The sequence below is a fragment of the Sturnira hondurensis genome, unplaced genomic scaffold, assembly GCF_014824575.4.
Source record: "Sturnira hondurensis isolate 20B ecotype Veracruz unplaced genomic scaffold, ASM1482457v3 Scaffold0011178, whole genome shotgun sequence".
Taxonomy (NCBI): domain Eukaryota; kingdom Metazoa; phylum Chordata; class Mammalia; order Chiroptera; family Phyllostomidae; genus Sturnira; species Sturnira hondurensis.
Window position 1 is genome coordinate 1553350 of NW_028083809.1, and position 19968 is coordinate 1573317.

The 19968-nt window shown below is 39.2% G+C and overlaps 1 protein-coding gene across 5 annotated transcripts in view; it reads right to left on the bottom strand.

The window, feature by feature from the left end:
* Positions 1-19968, bottom strand: part of SEC24A (SEC24 homolog A, COPII component) — a 73768-nt gene that overhangs the window by 23796 nt on the left and 30004 nt on the right. For 4 of the 5 annotated variants that reach the window (XM_037059520.1, XM_037059519.1, XM_037059518.1 and 1 more), the window contains 7 exons: positions 18909-19018; positions 14244-14356; positions 12905-13023; positions 7152-7207; positions 5872-6078; positions 4572-4692; positions 4104-4262 (listed from right to left, as the gene is read on the bottom strand). In XM_037059520.1, the coding sequence (XP_036915415.1) occupies positions 4104-4262; positions 4572-4692; positions 5872-6078; positions 7152-7207; positions 12905-13023; positions 14244-14356; positions 18909-19018 (885 nt within the window). Of the gene's footprint in view, positions 1-4103; positions 4263-4571; positions 4693-5871; positions 6079-6695; positions 6774-7151; positions 7208-12904; positions 13024-14243; positions 14357-18908; positions 19019-19968 lie in introns of those variants that run through there. The other variant, XM_037059522.1, reaches the window with a different exon arrangement.

Consider the following 19968-nt stretch of genomic DNA (forward strand, 5'->3'; position numbering starts at 1 on the left):
AAGGAAACCTACCAAATGGAAAAGTTTGTTTGCAAATCATATATCTGATAGAAGTCTTCTATTTAAAAATATATAAAGAACTCCTACAACTCAGTATTAAAAAGATAAACCAAATTTTTAAATGGAAAATTAATCTGAATAGACAGTTCTCCATAGAAGACATTGAAGTAACCGATAAACCTAGGAAAAGATGTTCAACATCATTCATCACTAGGGAAATATAAATAAAAACCTCAGTGAGTGTTGGGAACTGCTCTGGCTAGCTTCAGAGCAGCAGCGCCCCCATGGCTAAGGCTGAGTAAAAAGACCTTGGGACCATAAGGTACTAAGGAGAGAAAGCTTATCTTCCCAGAAGGGGCGCCACCTCTGCCCCTTTACTTCACCCTGCTTGGCTCCGGGACAGATGACTGGTTGGACAATGATGGGTAAGATTTCTCAAGGAAGGCAAGACCTAAGACAGACATAGTCTTGAGGGAGCCATCAAGGAAGGACTTGGGAGACTATAAAAAGGCGGTGATGGACCCTCACCCTCATCTTTGACATAGCCTGAGTCCTCATTCTGTCAGCAAGAAGTCTAATCTCTTGGCTGGCTTACTTCCCCTGTCCAACTTAAGCCTGACAAAATGCTGGAGGCAGCTGTGGCTCTGTGTTGGAACAGGCAGGTTTCTGGGGCAATCAGGCCAAGGAAAAGAATGCATAAAATCCTGTGAAACCTGCTTTTCTAAGAATGCCCCCCATTTAAACAATAAGGATCCAAGCATATGAGTGTTTCCCAAAGTTTTATGGCCCTTTAGCTATCTGACCCTGACTCAGAATAAGCCCTCATAGTTCTTTGAATGTTATCTATTGTTTGACCATTACTGCCTGACAATGATTGATGAGCTTTACCTATACATATACGCCTTTGAGGAACAGGCTCAAGGTCCTTTTCCTTTGAGAGATTGGCCACCTTTCCTCCCTAAGCAGATCACGTCTTGGTAGAATTATTCTTAACTGTGACAGAAGGGGGCTCTGCTGGACAAAGCTCCACCACAAATGAGATACCCCATCAAATACACTACAATGGTTAAAATAAAAAAAAATAGCCCTGGGTGGTGTGGCTCAGTGCATTAAACGCTGGACTGCCAACCCAAAAGTTACTGGTTCGATTCTTGGTCAGGGCATATGTCTGGGATGTGGTCCAGGTCCCCACTTTGGGGCATGACAGAGGCTACTAATCAATGTTTCTCTCCTTCTCTTTCTCTCTCCTTTTCTCTACCTCTAAAAATAAATAAAATCTTAAAAAATAATAATAAAATACAGGACAATAACAAGTATTGACAGGAATGTGGAGAAATCCGTACTCATTTGCTGCTAGTGGGAATGTAAAATGGTGCAACTGAAACCACAGTCCACACTTCCTCCAAAAAGTTAAACATAGAGTTTCCTTATGACCCATGTAAATACCTGAGAGATACAAAAATATGTCCCTGAACCTCCACACAAATGTTCATAGAGGTATTATGCATAATTCCCCAAAGGTGGGAACAACCCAAACATTCATCAACTGATGAATGGATGAACAAAATGAAGTAATGTAGCTACACAATGGAATACTACTGGGCAATAAAAGTACATGAAATTTTTTTTAAAATTAATGAAATACTCATACATGCTACATGAATGATCCTTGAAAACTTTTTGCTGAGTTTAAAAAGCCAGTCATGAAGGAACTCAATATTGTAGGGTTCAAGTCCTATGAAATACCCAGAAGCAAATCCATAGAAACAGAAAGACGGGCAGTTGCTGAGAACTGTGGAGTTTATTGGGGAAATAAGTGACTGCCAATCAGTACAGGTTTTCTTTTGGGATGATGAAAATGTTCTAAGATCAGTTGTGGTAATATTGTGGTAAATATATTTAAAACCAGTGAATTCTACACTTCAAATGGGTGAACTGTATAGTATGTAAATGTTATCTCAACAAAGCTCTTCTACATAAAAATGAAAATAGAAGGCTACTGAGATAATTCATTGGTTATTGTGGGTGACAATAATACTGTGAGTTGTTTGGAGTTGTGGCAACCTCTTAGGTGTTTATTGGATACTTTACATAAGAGATTGCGTATGTTTTCTTTTCCATTGTTTCACTCAACCACCTTTTTCTTTTGATTACAGTAGTAGATAAAAACCACTTACTTCATTTGGCACACGGTTTGACCAATATATTTCGACATTTATCTAATAGATTTGTAGATACTTATCATTTGGTATCTATTTTTTAATGCATATTTCATATAAACTTTCCACTTTAAAAATGATTGCTTCATACCTTCTTCTGAGCAATAATATTTTAAAATCTGAATAAAAGATCAAAACCATGTTGAGAATGTGGAGAAATGAAGTATCAAGAACTACAACTTCCTATTTTAATAATAAAACAGTCACCACTTAGCAGCCACAAAATATTTACAATGAGAACCAGCCGGACACAGACATTCTGACGCTGTGAGACTATTTCCAAAACAACACAGCAGACGCATCCGTGGCAGGTGCAGGGTGAGAAGGGCGGACGCGAAAAGGCCTCCTGCTGATGGGAATGGGCGATGGCAGCGGATGCCCAACTGAGAATGGGCTTGATGCCACGCAACTGTATACTGACAAATGGTTAAATGGTATAAATTTTGTTATGTACCACAACTAAAAAGATAATTGTTTAAGTGAAATAAAAATCCATCAGTAGTGTTTTATCTCCTTGGGGGACATAATCTTTTTTCATTGACATATAATTCATATACAGTAAAAATCACCTTTTTAAGTGTATAATCCAGTGGTTTTTAGTATATTCAAAACACTCTCTTTTAAAAAATATATTTCTTTCTTTCTTTCTTAATTAAATGATTAATTTTAAACATCATTGTGTGGTTGCCTCTTGTGTGCCCCCAACCAGGATCCTGGCCAGCAACCCAGGCATCTGCCTTGACTGGTAATTGAACCAGCAACCTTTTGGTTCGCAGGCCAGTGCTCAATCCACTGAGCCACACCAGTCAGGGCTATTTCTTCTTACTTTTTTTTTTTTTTTAAAGATTTTATTTATTTATTTATCTTTAGAGGGGAAGGAGAGAGGGAGAGAAACATCAATGTACGGTTACCTTTTGTGTGTCCCCTACTGGGAGTTGGCCTGCAGGGAACCTGCCTGCAACCCAGACATGTGCCCTGGCGGGGAATCGAACCGCAATCCTCTGGTTCACAGACTCGCGCTCAATCCACTGAGCTACACCAGCCAGGGCTCNAAACCATGTTGAGAATGTGGAGAAATGAAGTATCAAGAACTACAACTTCCTATTTTAATAATAAAACAGTCACCACTTAGCAGCCACAAAATATTTACAATGAGAACCAGCCGGACACAGACATTCTGACGCTGTGAGACTATTTCCAAAACAACACAGCAGACGCATCCGTGGCAGGTGCAGGGTGAGAAGGGCGGACGCGAAAAGGCCTCCTGCTGATGGGAATGGGCGATGGCAGCGGATGCCCAACTGAGAATGGGCTTGATGCCACGCAACTGTATACTGACAAATGGTTAAATGGTATAAATTTTGTTACGTACCACAACTAAAAAGATAATTGTTTAAGTGAAATAAAAATCCATCAGTAGTGTTTTATCTCCTTGGGGGACATAATCTTTTTTCATTGACATATAATTCATATACAGTAAAAATCACCTTTTTAAGTGTATAATCCAGTGGTTTTTAGTATATTCAAAACACTCTCTTTTAAAAAATATATTTCTTTCTTTCTTTCTTAATTAAATGATTAATTTTAAACATCATTGTGTGGTTGCCTCTTGTGTGCCCCCAACCAGGATCCTGGCCAGCAACCCAGGCATCTGCCTTGACTGGTAATTGAACGAGCAACCTTTTGGTTCGCAGGCCAGTGCTCAATCCACTGAGCCACACCAGTCAGGGCTATTTCTTCTTACTTTTAATTGCATATTCTATCAGAGTAAAATATCTTGGAAGAGCCAGTTTTGAGATAAGACTAGGTAAAAGCATGTATATTTACTGGTGGTATCAAAAGCAATTTACTCTCCTATGTAAATGCAAAAAATAGTGCTCCCACCTTTGGTGCTTCGAATCCTCATGACTGCCTCAAAGCCAATCTTCCGAGTGAGGTATCTCTGTAGCTCCTTCTGCAATTTCTGTACTTGGACTGGGTTGTGCTGATGGTGGTAAGAGGGATAGTAATAGACACTGCCTGCTGAATACCGAGAAATACAACCTGGAAGAGAACACACACTCCTCTGAAATGCTGCCACTCACTACTATTACTACACCAAAGTAACCACAGGCACTTGAATCAATCTTTCTTTAACTTTCCCAGGCACTGTCAAATAGAATATTTCATTTCTTTAAACAGCACAGAAATCTCTCTATCATAAATTCTTAAAGTAGAAGACTATAGGGTTTATATTGACTAACTCTCCCAAGGAAATAAAATTTCTTTCACTTTGTCTTCTATTTAGAATCCCATTATACAAATAGCATTTTGACATTCACTTGAAAGAAATAAGCATTAGGAAAAACTTACACAGAGAAGCCAAGTCAGAATACTGTCCACTGAGAAGAAATAAGTCAACAGCCACCTGCTGACCAGAACAGTCCAAGGCTAATTTCTTATAGAAGTCAGTAGATGGTGTCAAGTGAATTTCCTATTAATGATAAATTAAAAACAGAAAAAAATTTAAATAATTATATTGTCATAAAACTTAAATTTCTATCTATATATACCCAGGTGTTAACAATTACCCTTGGGAATTCTACAAAAATCCTTGTGCTTTGGAATGTTTTGGGGTTTTCAGTAAGAAACATACGGCTTAAGAATTTTTTCTTTTGATTTACTTTTAAAAAGAAATAAATCTGCTCTGGCTGGTGTGGCTCAGTGGATTGAGCGTGGGCCTGTGAACCAAAGAATCGTGGTTCGATTCCCAGTCAGGGCACATGCCTGGGTTGCAGGCCGGTTCCTGGCAGGGGACGCATGAGAGGCAACCATACATTGATGTTTCTCTCCCTCTCTCCTTCCCTTCCCCTCTAAAGATAAATAAATAGTAATAAAAAATCTTTTAAAAAAAGAAATAAATCTATTATACTAATTTCAATAATCTATTAAATTCTTAGTATGCTGGAAATGTCCTAAACAATCCACAGGTAATACCTATTTAGTCCTTTTAACTACCATTAATAGGTGGGAACTATCATTATTTTCACTTTATAAATATAAGAAAACAGAGGGGCAAACAAATTAAGTAATTATTCAAGCTCACACATCTAAAAGGCAGTAGAATTGGGGCAGACTGACTCCAGGACCAACACCACAATCATTATAATGTATGGCCTTTCATAGTCTTTTAAGAACTACACATCTCAAACCAAGTTTACGGACATGAGGTGCTCAAAATCAATCCACGGCAGTCATGTACCAAACTGTGACTACTTTGTAGTGGTTACCCAGGTTCTACTTGGTCCCTAGCAAGCTTATTCTCTCATCCAAGGCAGGCTGCATTGCTAATGGCCTGCTAAAGATCAAAAAAATAAAGCAAGAGTGAATACTGTAATAAAATAGAAAAGTCTACATAAAAAAAGAAATGTTTTATCTATTTCCTCATATTCCCTCCTCTCCACAACTGAAATATAAATAAAAAACAAGCTGGGGGGGGGAGAATGGGGGGTGGGATGGGATGGGAGTAATAGACAGAAAACTGTACTTGAAAAATAATTAAATAAAAAAATTGGAAAAAATAAAATAAAATAAATAAATAAAAAACAAGCTGTTTGGTCAAAGAGACAGAGTGCCAGCATAAATTTTAACATGGATCTGATGACCTTCTAACCTTAGCAGATGACCTATGGTTGGGTTCTTCTCGCGGTTTCAGGGCTCCCACACCTAGAGTTGGGAGTTGTGTTTGAAAGACAGACATTCGACCACCACTTGCGGACATCAGCTTAAAGGCAGCCTGAAGCGCAGGACCCAAGGCACTCTGGGTCTCCAGGGTCTTGGTGAACATTTGTGGCAAAGTTTTCAGTAAATCTTGGACAAGCTTGTGAAATAAAGCAAGAAAATGCAAGAGTGTTACAATTAAAATTTTTCTTTACAAAAACTAATACAATAGACAAGACATTGAGTCATGATAATGGTCAGAGAATGTACAGACAGTACAGTAAACAATGAGGTTGGTCAAATGACAAGAAAGCTCGTTCATTATCAATTGGCAAGCAAGACAAAAACTGGGGCCTTATAGTTCTTGCACATGCAGTAGTCCAGCAAGACTATAAGTCCAAAATGTATCTAAAAGAACCATCGCAGATGAGAGATTTATTTTAATGCCATGAAATATGGCCTTCTCAATCACCCCTACACACTGTATTCTTTTGAGTTCCAAAGAGAGTTTAACTCTTCCCTATCACAAAATCTAAGATATCCAGTAAATTTGCCAACTAGTAATAATCACAACAAAAGAAAAACAAAACAAAAAACAACTACCTATTCAGGTTAGGTTGTACAAATAAAGAGAGTTAATGGGAAAAAAATACATCGCACCATGGCGAAGTCACCATTGCCAACAGCTGAGACCATAGACTTGCTAGTTAAAATGTTACCCTACGGCATATATGCATGTACAGGGTAGACAACATCCCCCCTTCAGACACATTCTGTTCACCTCTCACTGTATTATGTCATGGCAATTTCCAGGCAGGTAATAAGAGTTTCTTCTGAACTGACCCCAATGACACTCTGTGAATCAGAAAAGCAAAGGGCACTGAAAGCAGCCTAGCTAAAGTGCTTCTATGCAGTGAGCAGAAGCTATCTCAGCAACCCTCCCAATTTCCCAAATGGCTGGCAAGGCAGGTTTCCTTCAGGTTTTCCTCCTTAAAGGAGTAGGCTCATCTTCTAGTCTACTACAAATCACTTGCTACATTAGACTTAAAAGCAATCAGTTCAAGGGCAAACTCAAGAGTGGTTCTTCTGATGAGTTTTAATTAACAGCAAAATATAAAATACTACACATCTTAGAAATGTCACAGAAAGAAGCAAAATTTACTTAATGTCATTGCAAAAATATATTCCTTCAATATTGCAATTCAACATGTCAGATAGGAAAATGTGCCTTACCTCTTTACTTTCATTTAAGTTTACTAATAAGTTCTCTGGCATAGGTATAAAAACATCTGAAAGGAGAAACAAATATTTTTTAAACAAAACTTAGTTGTTAAAGGTGATTCAAATGTGTAAGACTGATATAAGTCACCATGCCCATACTTACAGAAAAGTTCTTCCTCCACTATAATAGCACTGTCTACGTGTGTTCAAAGATACCCACGGAGCACTGATTTGGGTATTTACCAGAAGCTGACTCTTACTGTGTAAAAGGTAAATAGCCTCCCAATCAGAGAATACTGATCTGTAAGCACTCCGTAAGGGTTTGCACAAGTACTCTGCTTATTAGGTTAAAGACAACAATTCAGAACCCTGCTTTATATTCTTGCTTAGCCCTGGAAGCCATTCAAAGGAACATTCACTTAAAAAAAAAAGGGGGCTGACTCAAATGACATACAAGAATACCACGTCTTTACATAAACGTAACATAGTCCACTGGCAGACTGTCACCCAAAAAGCAGGTGCTTTCTCATACAGAAGGCCCCCACCAGCGCCTCTATTTGTGGAACTACAAAATCAAGTGAATCAGAAGGATGCTGACCAGACACCACATCACGGCCTGCTCAGGATTCAAGTCTATTCTTGCGTAGGAATTAAATTCCTTTGCTGAGAAGGAAGAGAACTGGGAAGGAAATGTGGTGGTGGTGGAGGATTATGAGGGGTCTCCATCTACATCAGTGTACTGTTTGGTTTTTGTTACACATATTTAAGGTTCACTATGATGTTTATAAAAATAAACCACCAAATAATTTGAATCATTAAATATTGACTTTAGCTGTCATACAAAAATTCTGTTTCGATTTCTCCCCTTCTTTAAAATGAAAAATACGTTTTATTGAGATATACCTCACTCTTGTAGAAGACATAATTAGCGACGGTCAGCACACTCAGAGCTGAACGGCCATGAGCATTACCTAATCCCAGCTCCGCTTCACCACCCCCGAGAGAAAAGCCTCTCTGGGCGGCAGTCGCTCCTCATACCCTGCCAACTCCCGCAGCCCTAAGCAGCCTCCAGGCTTCCTGTCTCTGCATTCGCCTATTCTGCACATTTCATATCAATGGAGTCACAATAGGAGTTCCTTTTTGACTGCTTTCTTACACTCAGCATATTGTTTTCAAGGTTCCTCCATGTGGAAGCATTTACCAGTACTTTATTCTTTTCATTCTGCAGATATACCACATTTTCTTTATCCAGTCATCAAAAGGTGGGCCTCTGGGTTGTTTCTACTTCTTGGCTACTTTGCTATGAACATTCATGTATACGTTTTTGAGTGGACTATTTAATTGTCCTGAGTATATACCTACTGAGTGGAACTGCTGAGTCACACGGTAACTCTAACCTTGGAAGACCTGGCAGACTATTTCCCACGGACGCCGAACTGCTTTCCATTCCCACTGGCAGTATATGAGAGTTCCGGCTGTTCTGTATCTTTGCAAAACTTATTATCTTTTTTACCCCTATTTTAAAATCATTTTTATTTTTCAATTACAGTTGACATATATAATTATATTACTTTCAGGTGTACAGCCCAGTGATTAGACATTACATAGCTTACTTACTAAGAGAACATCCTAGAAATCTCACACTCATCTGACACCATAGTTACTAGAAGATTATTGACTATATTCCCTATGTTTTACTTTACATCCCCATGACTGTTCTGTAACTACTTATTCTGTAAATTTGTACTTCTTAATCCTTTCAACCTTTTTCACCCTTCCCCCAAAGCCTCCTTCCCACTGGCAACTGTCAAAAGGTTCTTTATACCTATGAGTCTATTTCTATTCGGCTTCTTCATTTGTTTTTTTCCTTTAGATTAAATTGATATGTATTATTTATTGTCATCTTCTTGTTTATATATTTTCTTTAATTTTTTTATTTTATTATTAGAAAGGAAATAATATTTCTAATATTTTCCTAATATTAGAAATAATATTAGGAAAGGAGACAAACAGGCAGGCAGAAAGTGAGAAACACTGATTTGCTGTTCAATTTATTTACACACCCAATGGGTGGTTCTCATATGTGCTCTGACTGAGGATCAAACCCACTGCTTTGGTGTATCAAGACAACACCCTAACCAACTGATCAATCCTGTCAGGGCTCTTTTTTCTTTTCTTCTTAAAGAAGAGTCTTCAACATTTCTTATAATACTGGTTTAAGGGTGATGAACTCCTTTAGCTTCTTCTCATCTGAGGAGCTCTTTATCTGTCCTTTCATTCTAAACAATACCTTCTCTGGGTAGAATAATCTTGGTTGTAGATCCTTATTTTTCATCACTTTCAATATTTCTTGCCAATCCCTTTTGGCCTGCAAAGTTTCTGCTGAGAGACATCAGGTGACAATCTTATGGGAGCTCCCTTGTAGGCAGGTAGCTGTTTTTCTCTTGCTGCTTTCAAGGTTCTCTGCCTTTAACCTTTTGCATTTTAATTATATGTGTTTTGGCATGGGCCTCTTTGGGTTCATCTTGTTTGGGACTCTTGGGGCTTCCTGGATTTGTATGTCTATTTTCTTCACCAAGTTAGGGAAGTTTTCTGTCATTTTTCAGATAGGTTTTTAATTTCTTGTTCCCTCTCCTCTCCTTCCAGCACTCCCATCATAGAAATTTGTACACATGAAGTTGTCCCAGAGGCTCCTTACACTCACTCTCCTTTTTGGATTTTTTTTTTGCTGTTCTGGTTGGGTGCTTCTTGCTTCCTTTTATTTTAATTTTTTTTATTTGTTGCTTCTTTATATTTTAAATCACTGATTTGATTCTCTGCTTCATCTACTCTACTGTTGATACCCTGTAAATTATTCTTCTTTTCTGACTGGTCTTTTTTATACTGTTGAGGTTCTCATTAAGTTCACTGAGCATCCTTATAATCAGTGTTTTGAACTTAGCATCTAGTAGACTGCTTATTTCGATTTTGTTATTTTTCTGGAGTTTTGTTCGTTCATTCCTAAATGAAAGAACAAACACTTGTCTCCTTGTTTTGATGGCTTTCCTATGTTTGTTTCTATGTATTAGGTTGAGCTGCTATATCTCCCAGGCTTGGTAGGTGGCCTAATGTAGATGGTATTCTGTGGGATCCTGTAGTACATCCTCCCCCATCACTCAAGCTGGGCACTCAAAGTGGGCTGTGTACACACTGCTCTTGTAGTCGAGCCTTGATTGCTATTGGCACATCAATGGGAGGGATTTACCCCCTAGGGCAATCACCTGCAAAGACTGGCTACAACCACTGACCACTGACCCCCCAAACAACATGGAGAAATCAGCTGTGCTGGGGCCCACCATGCAGAGCAGGACCTAGTTTACTGGGGCACTTATGCCTGCTGAGTGTGTCCTTTGAGTGTGCTGGTGGAGGTGGTTGGGTGGTAATGCTTCAACGTGATCTAAAGCTGTCAACTGGGTGCGAAGGCTCTGCAGCCTCATGAGAGGTGCAGACCAAGGTCAGCTGCCACCTGTATTCTCTGCGTGGGGCCACCTGGCAAAAGCTACAAAGCAATCTGCAGAGAGCTGCTACTTGTGCTACATTTGAAGGTGCCCAGACGAGGCCAAAGCCTACTATTGCTGGCGCCAGGCCTGAAGCCACACAGTGAGAGGTACAGGGCACGCTGAGGCCAGGCACTGCTTGTTCGAGAGATTTCAGGAAAATCTGAAACATGAGCCAAGACAGGCCATTTGTATGAAAAAGCCACTAGAAACAGCTTGGGTGGGCCAGCTTTTTGGGTGGGGTAGAGCCTCAGGGAATCACCGAGGGGAGCAAATAGTATCAGCCAAGTAGATGGAGTCTCAGATATGAAGCCCACCTCCCGGATCTGTGGGGGGAGGACTCGCCAAAAAAACAACAGCCTCTCCTCATTTTTTCCTAAGCCTCTCCTCATTTTTTTGAATTCTTGTTTCTTCATATTTTTCTCTTTGGTCATTTTTTTCTTCCTTCTGGTCCACTCCCTTGATTTGAGTCCCAGTTTCCTTTCCATCATTATTGGTTTCCTGTGCATTTCCCTTCATTTCAATTAGTTTAGCCTTCATATGTTCCTCTGATTTGTGACTAAAATCAACCAATTCTGTGAGCATCCTGATCACCAGTATTTTGAACTGTGCATCTGATAGGTTGGCCATCTCTTGGTCCCTTAGAATTATTGGCTCTAGGGCTTTGAGTTCTTCTTGAGCCATGTTTTGGTCTGTTCGCACCTGTTACATATGAGGAGCAGAGCCCTAGGTGTTCACCAGGGCAGGGCAACTCAGTTGCTGGGTTGTGATGCTGTATGTGGGGGAGGGGTCCAAGAGAGGCAATGGTGGTCCCCTCTGCTGCTTCCCACCGCTGGGGCCTGCTCGGTCTGTCTCACTGCTCGCTCCTTTGCTGGTTTATCTGCACGTGCGAATGTGTGACCGCAGTCAGCCTGCCATCTTGTGCCCTCACTGGGTACGCCCGTTGGTACCTCACACCTGGGATCCACCCACGGCTGCCAGTGGGCCTGGGTCAGGAGATCTTTTCTGTCCGACCCTGCTCTGCTGCTGGCTCCGCCCCTCTTACTGGTCTGGCTTAATGGTTCGTTGTTGTTGGACTTTCGTATAGTTCAATTTTCTGTGTTTTGGCTACGTTTTTGTTACTGAAACTTTGTTGACTTTAAACTTAGTTGTGCAAGGAGGTACTGTGTTTCCACCTACGCCTCCACCTTGGTGAAAGTCCTTTGCCTATTTTTGATGTGTTATTTTGTTGTTGTTGAATAGTTCTTTAGATGTTTGGGATATTATTCTTTCCTTAGATATATGATTTACATATATTTTCTCTCATTCTGTGAGTTGCCTTTTTAGTCTCTTGATAGTGTTCTTTGATGTACAATAGTTTTTAATATTAATGAAATCCAATTTTTTTCTTGTTGCCTTTGCTTTGTCATATGCAGAAAATCATTGCCAAATCCAATGTCATGAAGATTTCCCCCTATGTTTCCTTCTGAAAGTTTTATATGTTATAGTTTTAGCTCTTTTTTTAAAAAAGATTTTATTTATTTGTCTTTAGAGGGGAAGGGAAGGAGAGAGGGAGAGAAATATCAATGTATGGTTGCCTCTCATGCGTCCCCTGCTGGGAACTGGCCTGCAACCCAGGCATGTGCCCTGACTGGGTATCGAACCGTTATCCCTTGGTTTGCAGGCCTGCATTCAATCCACTTAGCTATACCAGCCAGGACTTAGCTCTTAAGTCTAGGTCTTTCAGCCACTGAGCTAGTTCTTTTAATCCGGTGTAAGATAAGGGTTCAACTTCTTTAATTTTCACACTCATTATTGCCATAACTACTTGTTAAAAACACTGTCTTTTCCTACTGGACGTTTTTGCATCCTTGTCAAAAATCAAATGAGCTTACATATAATGGTTTATTTCTGGGTTCTCTAATCTATTCCACTGGGCTCTAAGGCCATCCTCAAATACTTTTTGAATGAATAAAGGAAAAGAGAAAAAGAGCTAACCTAAGTTTTAGCTTCAATATTTTTGTTGCCTTATTCAGAATTCACTTTACTTCCCTATTTCCTCCTCTATTAAATGAGGGGTTGGACTAAAGGACCTTTGCAATTCCAACAACCTTATGATTTCATACTCAAGGTTTTTCTCAATATAGTGGAATTATACCATACACTCCTAATTTGTCAAATAGACATGAAATAGTTCTAGAACTGAAAATGACTAAGATAGTTCAATTACTTCAAGTGTATAATATATACCTTCAATATCTGAAACTATTAGCATCTGAGGTTGGGAGAGACCTTCTTGAAGACTGTAGAAGTGGATTGTACTATCGAATGTTATGAAGCCAATTTTTGTCCTAGTGTTGCCAGGCAGCCTAAAAATAAATTTAGAAGTTTATTTCATCAAGTTTTCCCATATACATATATATGCATTAAACATCTGCTAAGAGTTACATGCAAACATCTACTTTCACATTATATGAATTGTCTCAACATAAATGTCTAACCCACCCTATATTTCATCACCATGAAAACATACCCAACTTAAAGTGAAAACACTACAATAAGCCCATCAACAAAACGAAGCAATAATATAGCAATTCAAAACTCAATACATCTGAACAAAATTACATAATCACTTGGGAAATGGCATATAAAAACATCAGAAAACGTACCCAAAATTTTGTAGATAATTTTCATTTGTAGAAGTACATGATCCAATTACTATACATCCACTCTAAAAATGTAATATAAATGTCGGTACTGCTCATCTTTTAAAAATTTTACCCTCGCCTGGGTGAATCGGCAGACTGTCCCACAACAGACAGAACCCTACCCAACCTGCAACGTGAAACTGCGAGTGCAGGCAGGACACGGCCGCCCCTGATCGGCAACGTGAGGGGGTTAGTCTGCTTCTGGTGAGATAGGTTTTCCGCATTCTTCCACACAGCACAAGAACACCGTGGTTCAGTACACTAAAAGGTCACACGAGCTTTTATAGGTTACATTACGTATCTAAGCACCATGTAAAGTACAGATATTTTAAGGGACTTGAGAGATAAGACAACCAAATTCAATGTGTAAACCCAGTTAGGTTCTTATTCGAACAAAGCTACAGAAAAAACAAAACAAAAACATGACATTTTTGAGACAACCAGGAACAAAAACTGAACTGGTTTAAGTTCACACTATGAAATTATTGCTAATTTTGTTTGGCATGGTACTTGTATTTTAGTTAAGGCCAAAAATAATTCCAAGTATTTATAGGGAAGATGACAGGCTGATTGGGATTTACGTTAAAATACTCAAGGGGGAAAAAAGTATGTGTGTATGATTACATGAGGCAAGAACAGCTGAATGCTAAAAATGCTGAAGTTGAGGAATGGATATCTGGAAGAACTATTACTATATGTTTAAACTTTTTCCATAATAAAAAGTTAAAATAAAGTTTCTCAGAGAAAGCAAGGCCTAAAGTTCACAACTGATTTATGTAAGCTTTTAGAACATAATTACAAAGCTTTTGTTGTATTTTGAAACTACTTATCCATTTTGCAAACACTGTTGTTTCGAATTTAAACTGAATTAAGATACTTACAAATCCAGATTGTTTAGCAAACTCTGGCAAACTGAATTCAAGTATCCAGTTTCAACTGCATTATGAGACACGTCAAAGACAAAGAGGTACACTGGAGGCTGAGGTGGTCGAACCTGAAGAAAGAAGGGATCTCATTAAATACACTTAATAGGATTAAGTTTAAATTTAACATTTGTCTTGTCCACATACAGTAAAACAATAAAATAAGCATTATTTAGCCCTGGCTGGTGTAGCTCAGTGGATTGAGTGAGGGCCGTGAACCAAAGGGTCACCAGTTCAATTCCCAGTCAGGGCACATGCCTGGGTTGCAGGCCAATTCCCCAGTGAAGGCCACGCGAGAGGCAACCACACATTGATGTTTCTCTCCCTCTCTTTCTCCCTCCCTTCCCTTCTCTAAAAATAAATAAATAAAAATCTTAAAAAAAAAAAAACGAGCAGAGAAAAAAATTAAAAAACAGGCAGAAGGATATTATATTGCTTCAGATGCACACTTAAAAAAAGGGAGGATGTGACTGCCATAAGTCAGAAGAGTGTTTTCTCTAGGACAATAGGGGTGGAAAGGTAACAGCGGCTTTGGGGTATTAGCAGTGTTCAATTTCTTGACCTGGGTGGTGCTAACAGAGCATTTACAATTATTTGGTATCCTATATATTTATATTTTATAGACTTCTCTGTATATGCATTATATTTCAAAATTTAAGGGAATTACAGTTCTGAAAGGTATAAATTCCTAAGTTGTCTGAGCTGGTTATTTAACCAACACATTTCAGCCAAGTTTCTTAAAAATGTACAACTATATTTTTAAACTTCCAAATTCAAAGATCTGTTTTTAGTTCAACTAAGGGCATCAAATAACCACAACCAGAACTGAGCATATAGTGTACTATACTAACTTTTATTTTACTTTTTTGCATACTTCATTTGTGGAATCATAGAAATTATTGCCCAAGAGGTAAGTCAGGAAAAAGCAAAACCTCTTGCTACAGGCAAGTCCCAAAATTAAAGAAAGCCATTTTTGCAAAACCTGGAAGATTAAAGAAAAGAAACCCAGGAAGGTCAATTCAAAAGAACAAATGCTTCTGCACCTTTTGGGTTTAATTCAGCAAAGGGACAGCTATGCTGCAGAAAGGTATTTACCAACCATGTAAGCGTCACAAAAATGTTTTCTACTCTGAAATTTCTTTGTGGTGAAAACATACGAAACACTCATAATTTCTATACTAAAATGGCCCCAATGGCTCAGGTACAGAAAGACTATCTCACAAAAAAATACTAAAATAAAACATTAAAAGTTGGTGTTAAGGCCTATCTTCATACTCCCCTTTCCTTACAGGCAATTATGGCATGGTGAAAGAACAATCAGATCAAAAGACCTGGAATTTAATGTAAGCTCTACCACTTATTAAATGCTATTTCACAAGTCTCTTAGCCTACACTTAACATAATAAGTCTCTTTTCACATCTGTAAAACAGGACTAATTGTATTTCCTTAGCTTAGCTCAGCGACCTGTTTGTGATAAAAAATATAGTGCTTTGTGAAATGTGAACTGCTAATTAAACATTAGGCTAATTAAACATTAAAAATTATTTTTTTCAAGTATAGAAATGATTTATTTACACATATACAAGACTATTGCAGTTTATGTAAAGCATGCACTCCTTACATAATTTAAAGAAATGAATTCTTTAAGACTAATTTTCAAATATAAATAAATACAAACTTTAGTTGGTGTAGTCTCAGGGCACATAATTATATAGCTATGATAGCAAGTTGTTATTGAGATACTTTTTAAATGTTCTCATTATTATCTCTAATTTATTTATTATTTTTTAAATGTATTTTATTGATTATACCATTACAGTTGTTCTATTCCCCCTCTTCATTCCCCTCTACCTGCACACTCCCTCCCCTACCATTCTCCCCCCCTTAGTTTATAACCACGTGTCTCAAGTTCCTTACATTCTATATTTCCCCCACTATTCTTGCCCTCACCCCTATCTATTTTCTACCTACTGTCTATGCTATTTTCTGTACCTTCTCCCCTCTTCTCCTCCTCCCACTCCCCTGTTGCTAACCCTCCATGTGTTCTTCATTTCTACGGTTCCACTCCTGATCTAGCTGTCCTCTTGGTTTGCTTTTGTTTTAGGTGTGGTGGTTAATAACTGTGAGTTTGCTGTCCTTTCACTGTTCATATTTTTCATCTTCTTTTTCTCAGATAAGTACCTTTAGCATTTCATACAATAAGGGCTTGGTGATGATGAACTCCTTGAACTTGACCTTATCTGAGAAGCATTTTATCTGTCCTTCCATTCTAAAGGAAAGCTTTGCTGGATAAAGCAATCTTGGCTGTAGGTCTTTGGATTTCATGACTTGGAATTCTTCTTTCCAGCCCCTTCTTGCCTGGAAGGTCTCTTTTGAGAAATCCGCTGACAGTCTGATGGGTACTCCTTTGTAGGTGACTGTCCCTTTATCTCGTGCTGCTTCTAGGATTCTCTTCTTCATTTTAGTCTTGGGTAGTGTAATTATGATGTGCCTTGGTGTGTTCCTTCTTGGGTCCGACTTCTTTGGAACTCTCTGAGCTTCCTGGATTTCCTGGAAGTCTATTGCCTTTGCCAGACTGGGGAAGTTCTCCTTTATTATTTGTTCAAATAAGTTTTCCACTTGCTCTTTCTCTCCCCTTTCTGGTACCCCTATAATTCGGCTGTTGGAGTGTTTAAAGATGTCCTGGAGGTTCCTAAGCCTCTCCTCATTTTTTTGAATTCTTGTTTCTTCATATTTTTCTCTTTGGTCATTTTTTTCTTCCTTCTGGTCCACTCCCTTGATTTGAGTCCCAGTTTCCTTTCCATCGCTATTGGTTTCTTGGACATCTCCCTTCATTTCAATTAGTTTAGCCTTCATATGTTCCTCTAATTTGTGACTATAATCAACCAGTCTGTGAGCATCCCGATAAACAGTGTCTTGAACTGTGCTTCTGAGAGACTGGCAATTTCTCGGTCGCTGAGAGTTATTGGCTCTGGGACTTTGAGTTCTTCTTGCGCCATCTTTTGGGCTGTTCGTGCCTGTTAAGTAGCAGGATCGGAGCCCTAAGGTGTTCACTAGAGCAGGGCAACTAAGTAGCTGGGTTGTGACGTTGTATGTGGGGGCGGGGTCAAAGAGGAACAACTGTGTCCCGTCTGCTGCCTGCCGCCGTGGCCCCCACAGGTGCCGCAGCCACCACTGTCACCAGGCCCATGTGTTTCATTCCACTGCACGCGAGTGTGCCACCGCTCTCAGCCCTCGCCCCCTGGGGCCTGCGTGGTCCGTCTCACTGTGCGTGAATGTGCGACTGTGGTCAGTCTGCCCCATACCCTGACTGGGTCCGGGCCACTTGCGTGCCTAGGTTGGGGCATCTGTCCTGCCTGACCCTGCTCCGCTGCTGGCTCCGCCCCTCTTACCGTCCCCGTTGAACGGTTGGTTGTTGTCAGACTTCTGTATAATTCAATTTTCTGTTCTTTGGCTGTGTCTTTGTTCTCCAAACCTTTGTTGTATTGAAACTTGGTTGTGGGAGAAGGCACAGTGTTTCCACCTATGCCTCCATCTTGGTGGAAGTCCTAATTTTTTTATTTTTTAAAAAATTTATTTAATTATTCAAGTACAGTTTTCTGTCTTATACTCCCACCCCTCAGTGCTCCCCACCTCCCTCTCATTTCTGCCCCCTCTACCTTAGTTTTTGTCCATGTGTCCTTTATACTTCTTCCTGTGAATCCTTCCCCTTTTCCCCTGAAATTCTCTTCCCTCTCCCCTCTAGTCCTTGTCAGCCTGTTCTGTGTATTTCAGTGTCTTTGGTCATATTTTGCTTGCTTAAACATTATTATTATTTTTAAAATGCAAGACCTCAGACATTTACACAAGTGTATAAAAGTACTTGCAAGAGGATGTTTATCACACCATTATTTGTAATAAACCCTGGCTGGTGAGGCTCAGTGGATTGAGCACCAGCTTGTGAGTCAAAGGGTCACTGGTTTGATTCCCAGATCAGGGCTCATGCCTGGACTGTGGGCCAGGTCCCCAGTAGCGGGTGCATGAGAGGCAACCACACATTGATGTTTCCCTCACTCTTTCTCCCTCCCTTCCCCTCTGTCTAAAAATAAATAAAATCTTTAAAAAAATTGGAAGTGACTTAGAAGTAAATATGGTCCCAATATGATATTGTAAATTTCTGGATGAACACATAAGAACATAAATGGAACTTTACACACACTTTTCAGACTTACTCTCATATACTAATTAACTATTTTTATAATGAATGAGTCTAATGCCTATGAATTTTTTTTTCTGTTTGGAGAGTATGTGTATTAAAGTTGGGGCCACTGACACAAGGAAGGAGAGAAGTGACAGGAGAGCACAGGCAGGGCTGCTGTGACTCCCCAGAGAGTCAGAGAAAAGGGGACCCGGAGACAGGCTGGGGGTGGTGGGGCCGGGAAGAGCTACCGCTGCCCACTGCTCCCCTGGTTGCAAGTCTCGTGGAGATGCACACCTGAGGGGAAAAGAGGGGAAGGAAAAGGCACAAGCATGCTACTTTTATCAATTTAAAACCATAAAATTCCATTAAAGGACACTATATTGTCTCATTTAAAATCCAGTATTATCAGATGAATAAGCTGTACTAAAAACTGAAAACTTACCATGTATTCTGATGGAGCCATAAACTCAATAGTGGCATTTTGAACTTCAGGTCTTTTGTGAGGTTCTCCATAGATTCTGGTCAAAGGGTTGCGCATGAATTCTTCAGGAACTATGTAAGTAAACACCATATAGTGATAAAACTAAAAGATTAAGTTTACTAAACCCTGCATTTGGCTTTTGTCTTCATTTAGTAATTTATAAACACTTCAATATAGACTAAATATTAAGGGGTAACGCATACACCTTGTTTTGAAGATTCATTCAAATTCCGCATATACTGAATGGCCCTATGTATACCTTGTTTTTGTAACTAAATCACTTTCTAAGTGTCTTCCAGCATCCTCTTTGTCTTAATTCTTGCTATAACAGCTTTTCTAAAATAGCTTGAAAAATGATAAAAACTCATTAAATGCCAATTATTTTCTTACATGCAAGACTAAACTTTGTCTTAAATTTCAATGGTACAAGAACATTCACATTTGACATATAATATTCATGTATACAGACTCTAACTGCTCCTACAAAGTCTAAGGGTTTGTCGAATTTCATTAATTAGTGAGGCCACTGTGGAACGTCAGCTGCCCATCACTTATTATGATAAGGCTCAGATAGTGTCTTCTAAATGAATTATCATTGCATCTGTCTTCCCACTGTTTAGAAATTCAAATTCCTATGTAAGCTATGGTTCATGAAATGGTCTGGGCTACTCTGGGCTATATAAGAGTGACTTCAACCTTTATTACAATTTCATTTCACATACTGAAACACATACACATAAGATTTTAAAGGTGTATTAAACACTGTATACAAATTTTCTGAATTATTATAGAGAAAAATGAGTACTCTTAATCTATCCTCACTTTCCTCCACTCTTTTTTTTTTAAGAGAGGGAGAAGGGACGGGGAGAGGGAAACACTGATGTGCAAAAGAAACATCAATTGGCTGCGTTCTACAGGGGCCTCAAACCCACAACCCAGGCACATACCCTAACCAGGAATCGAATGGGAGACCTTTGTGTTTGTGGAATAACACCTAACCAGCTGAGCTACACCAGCACGC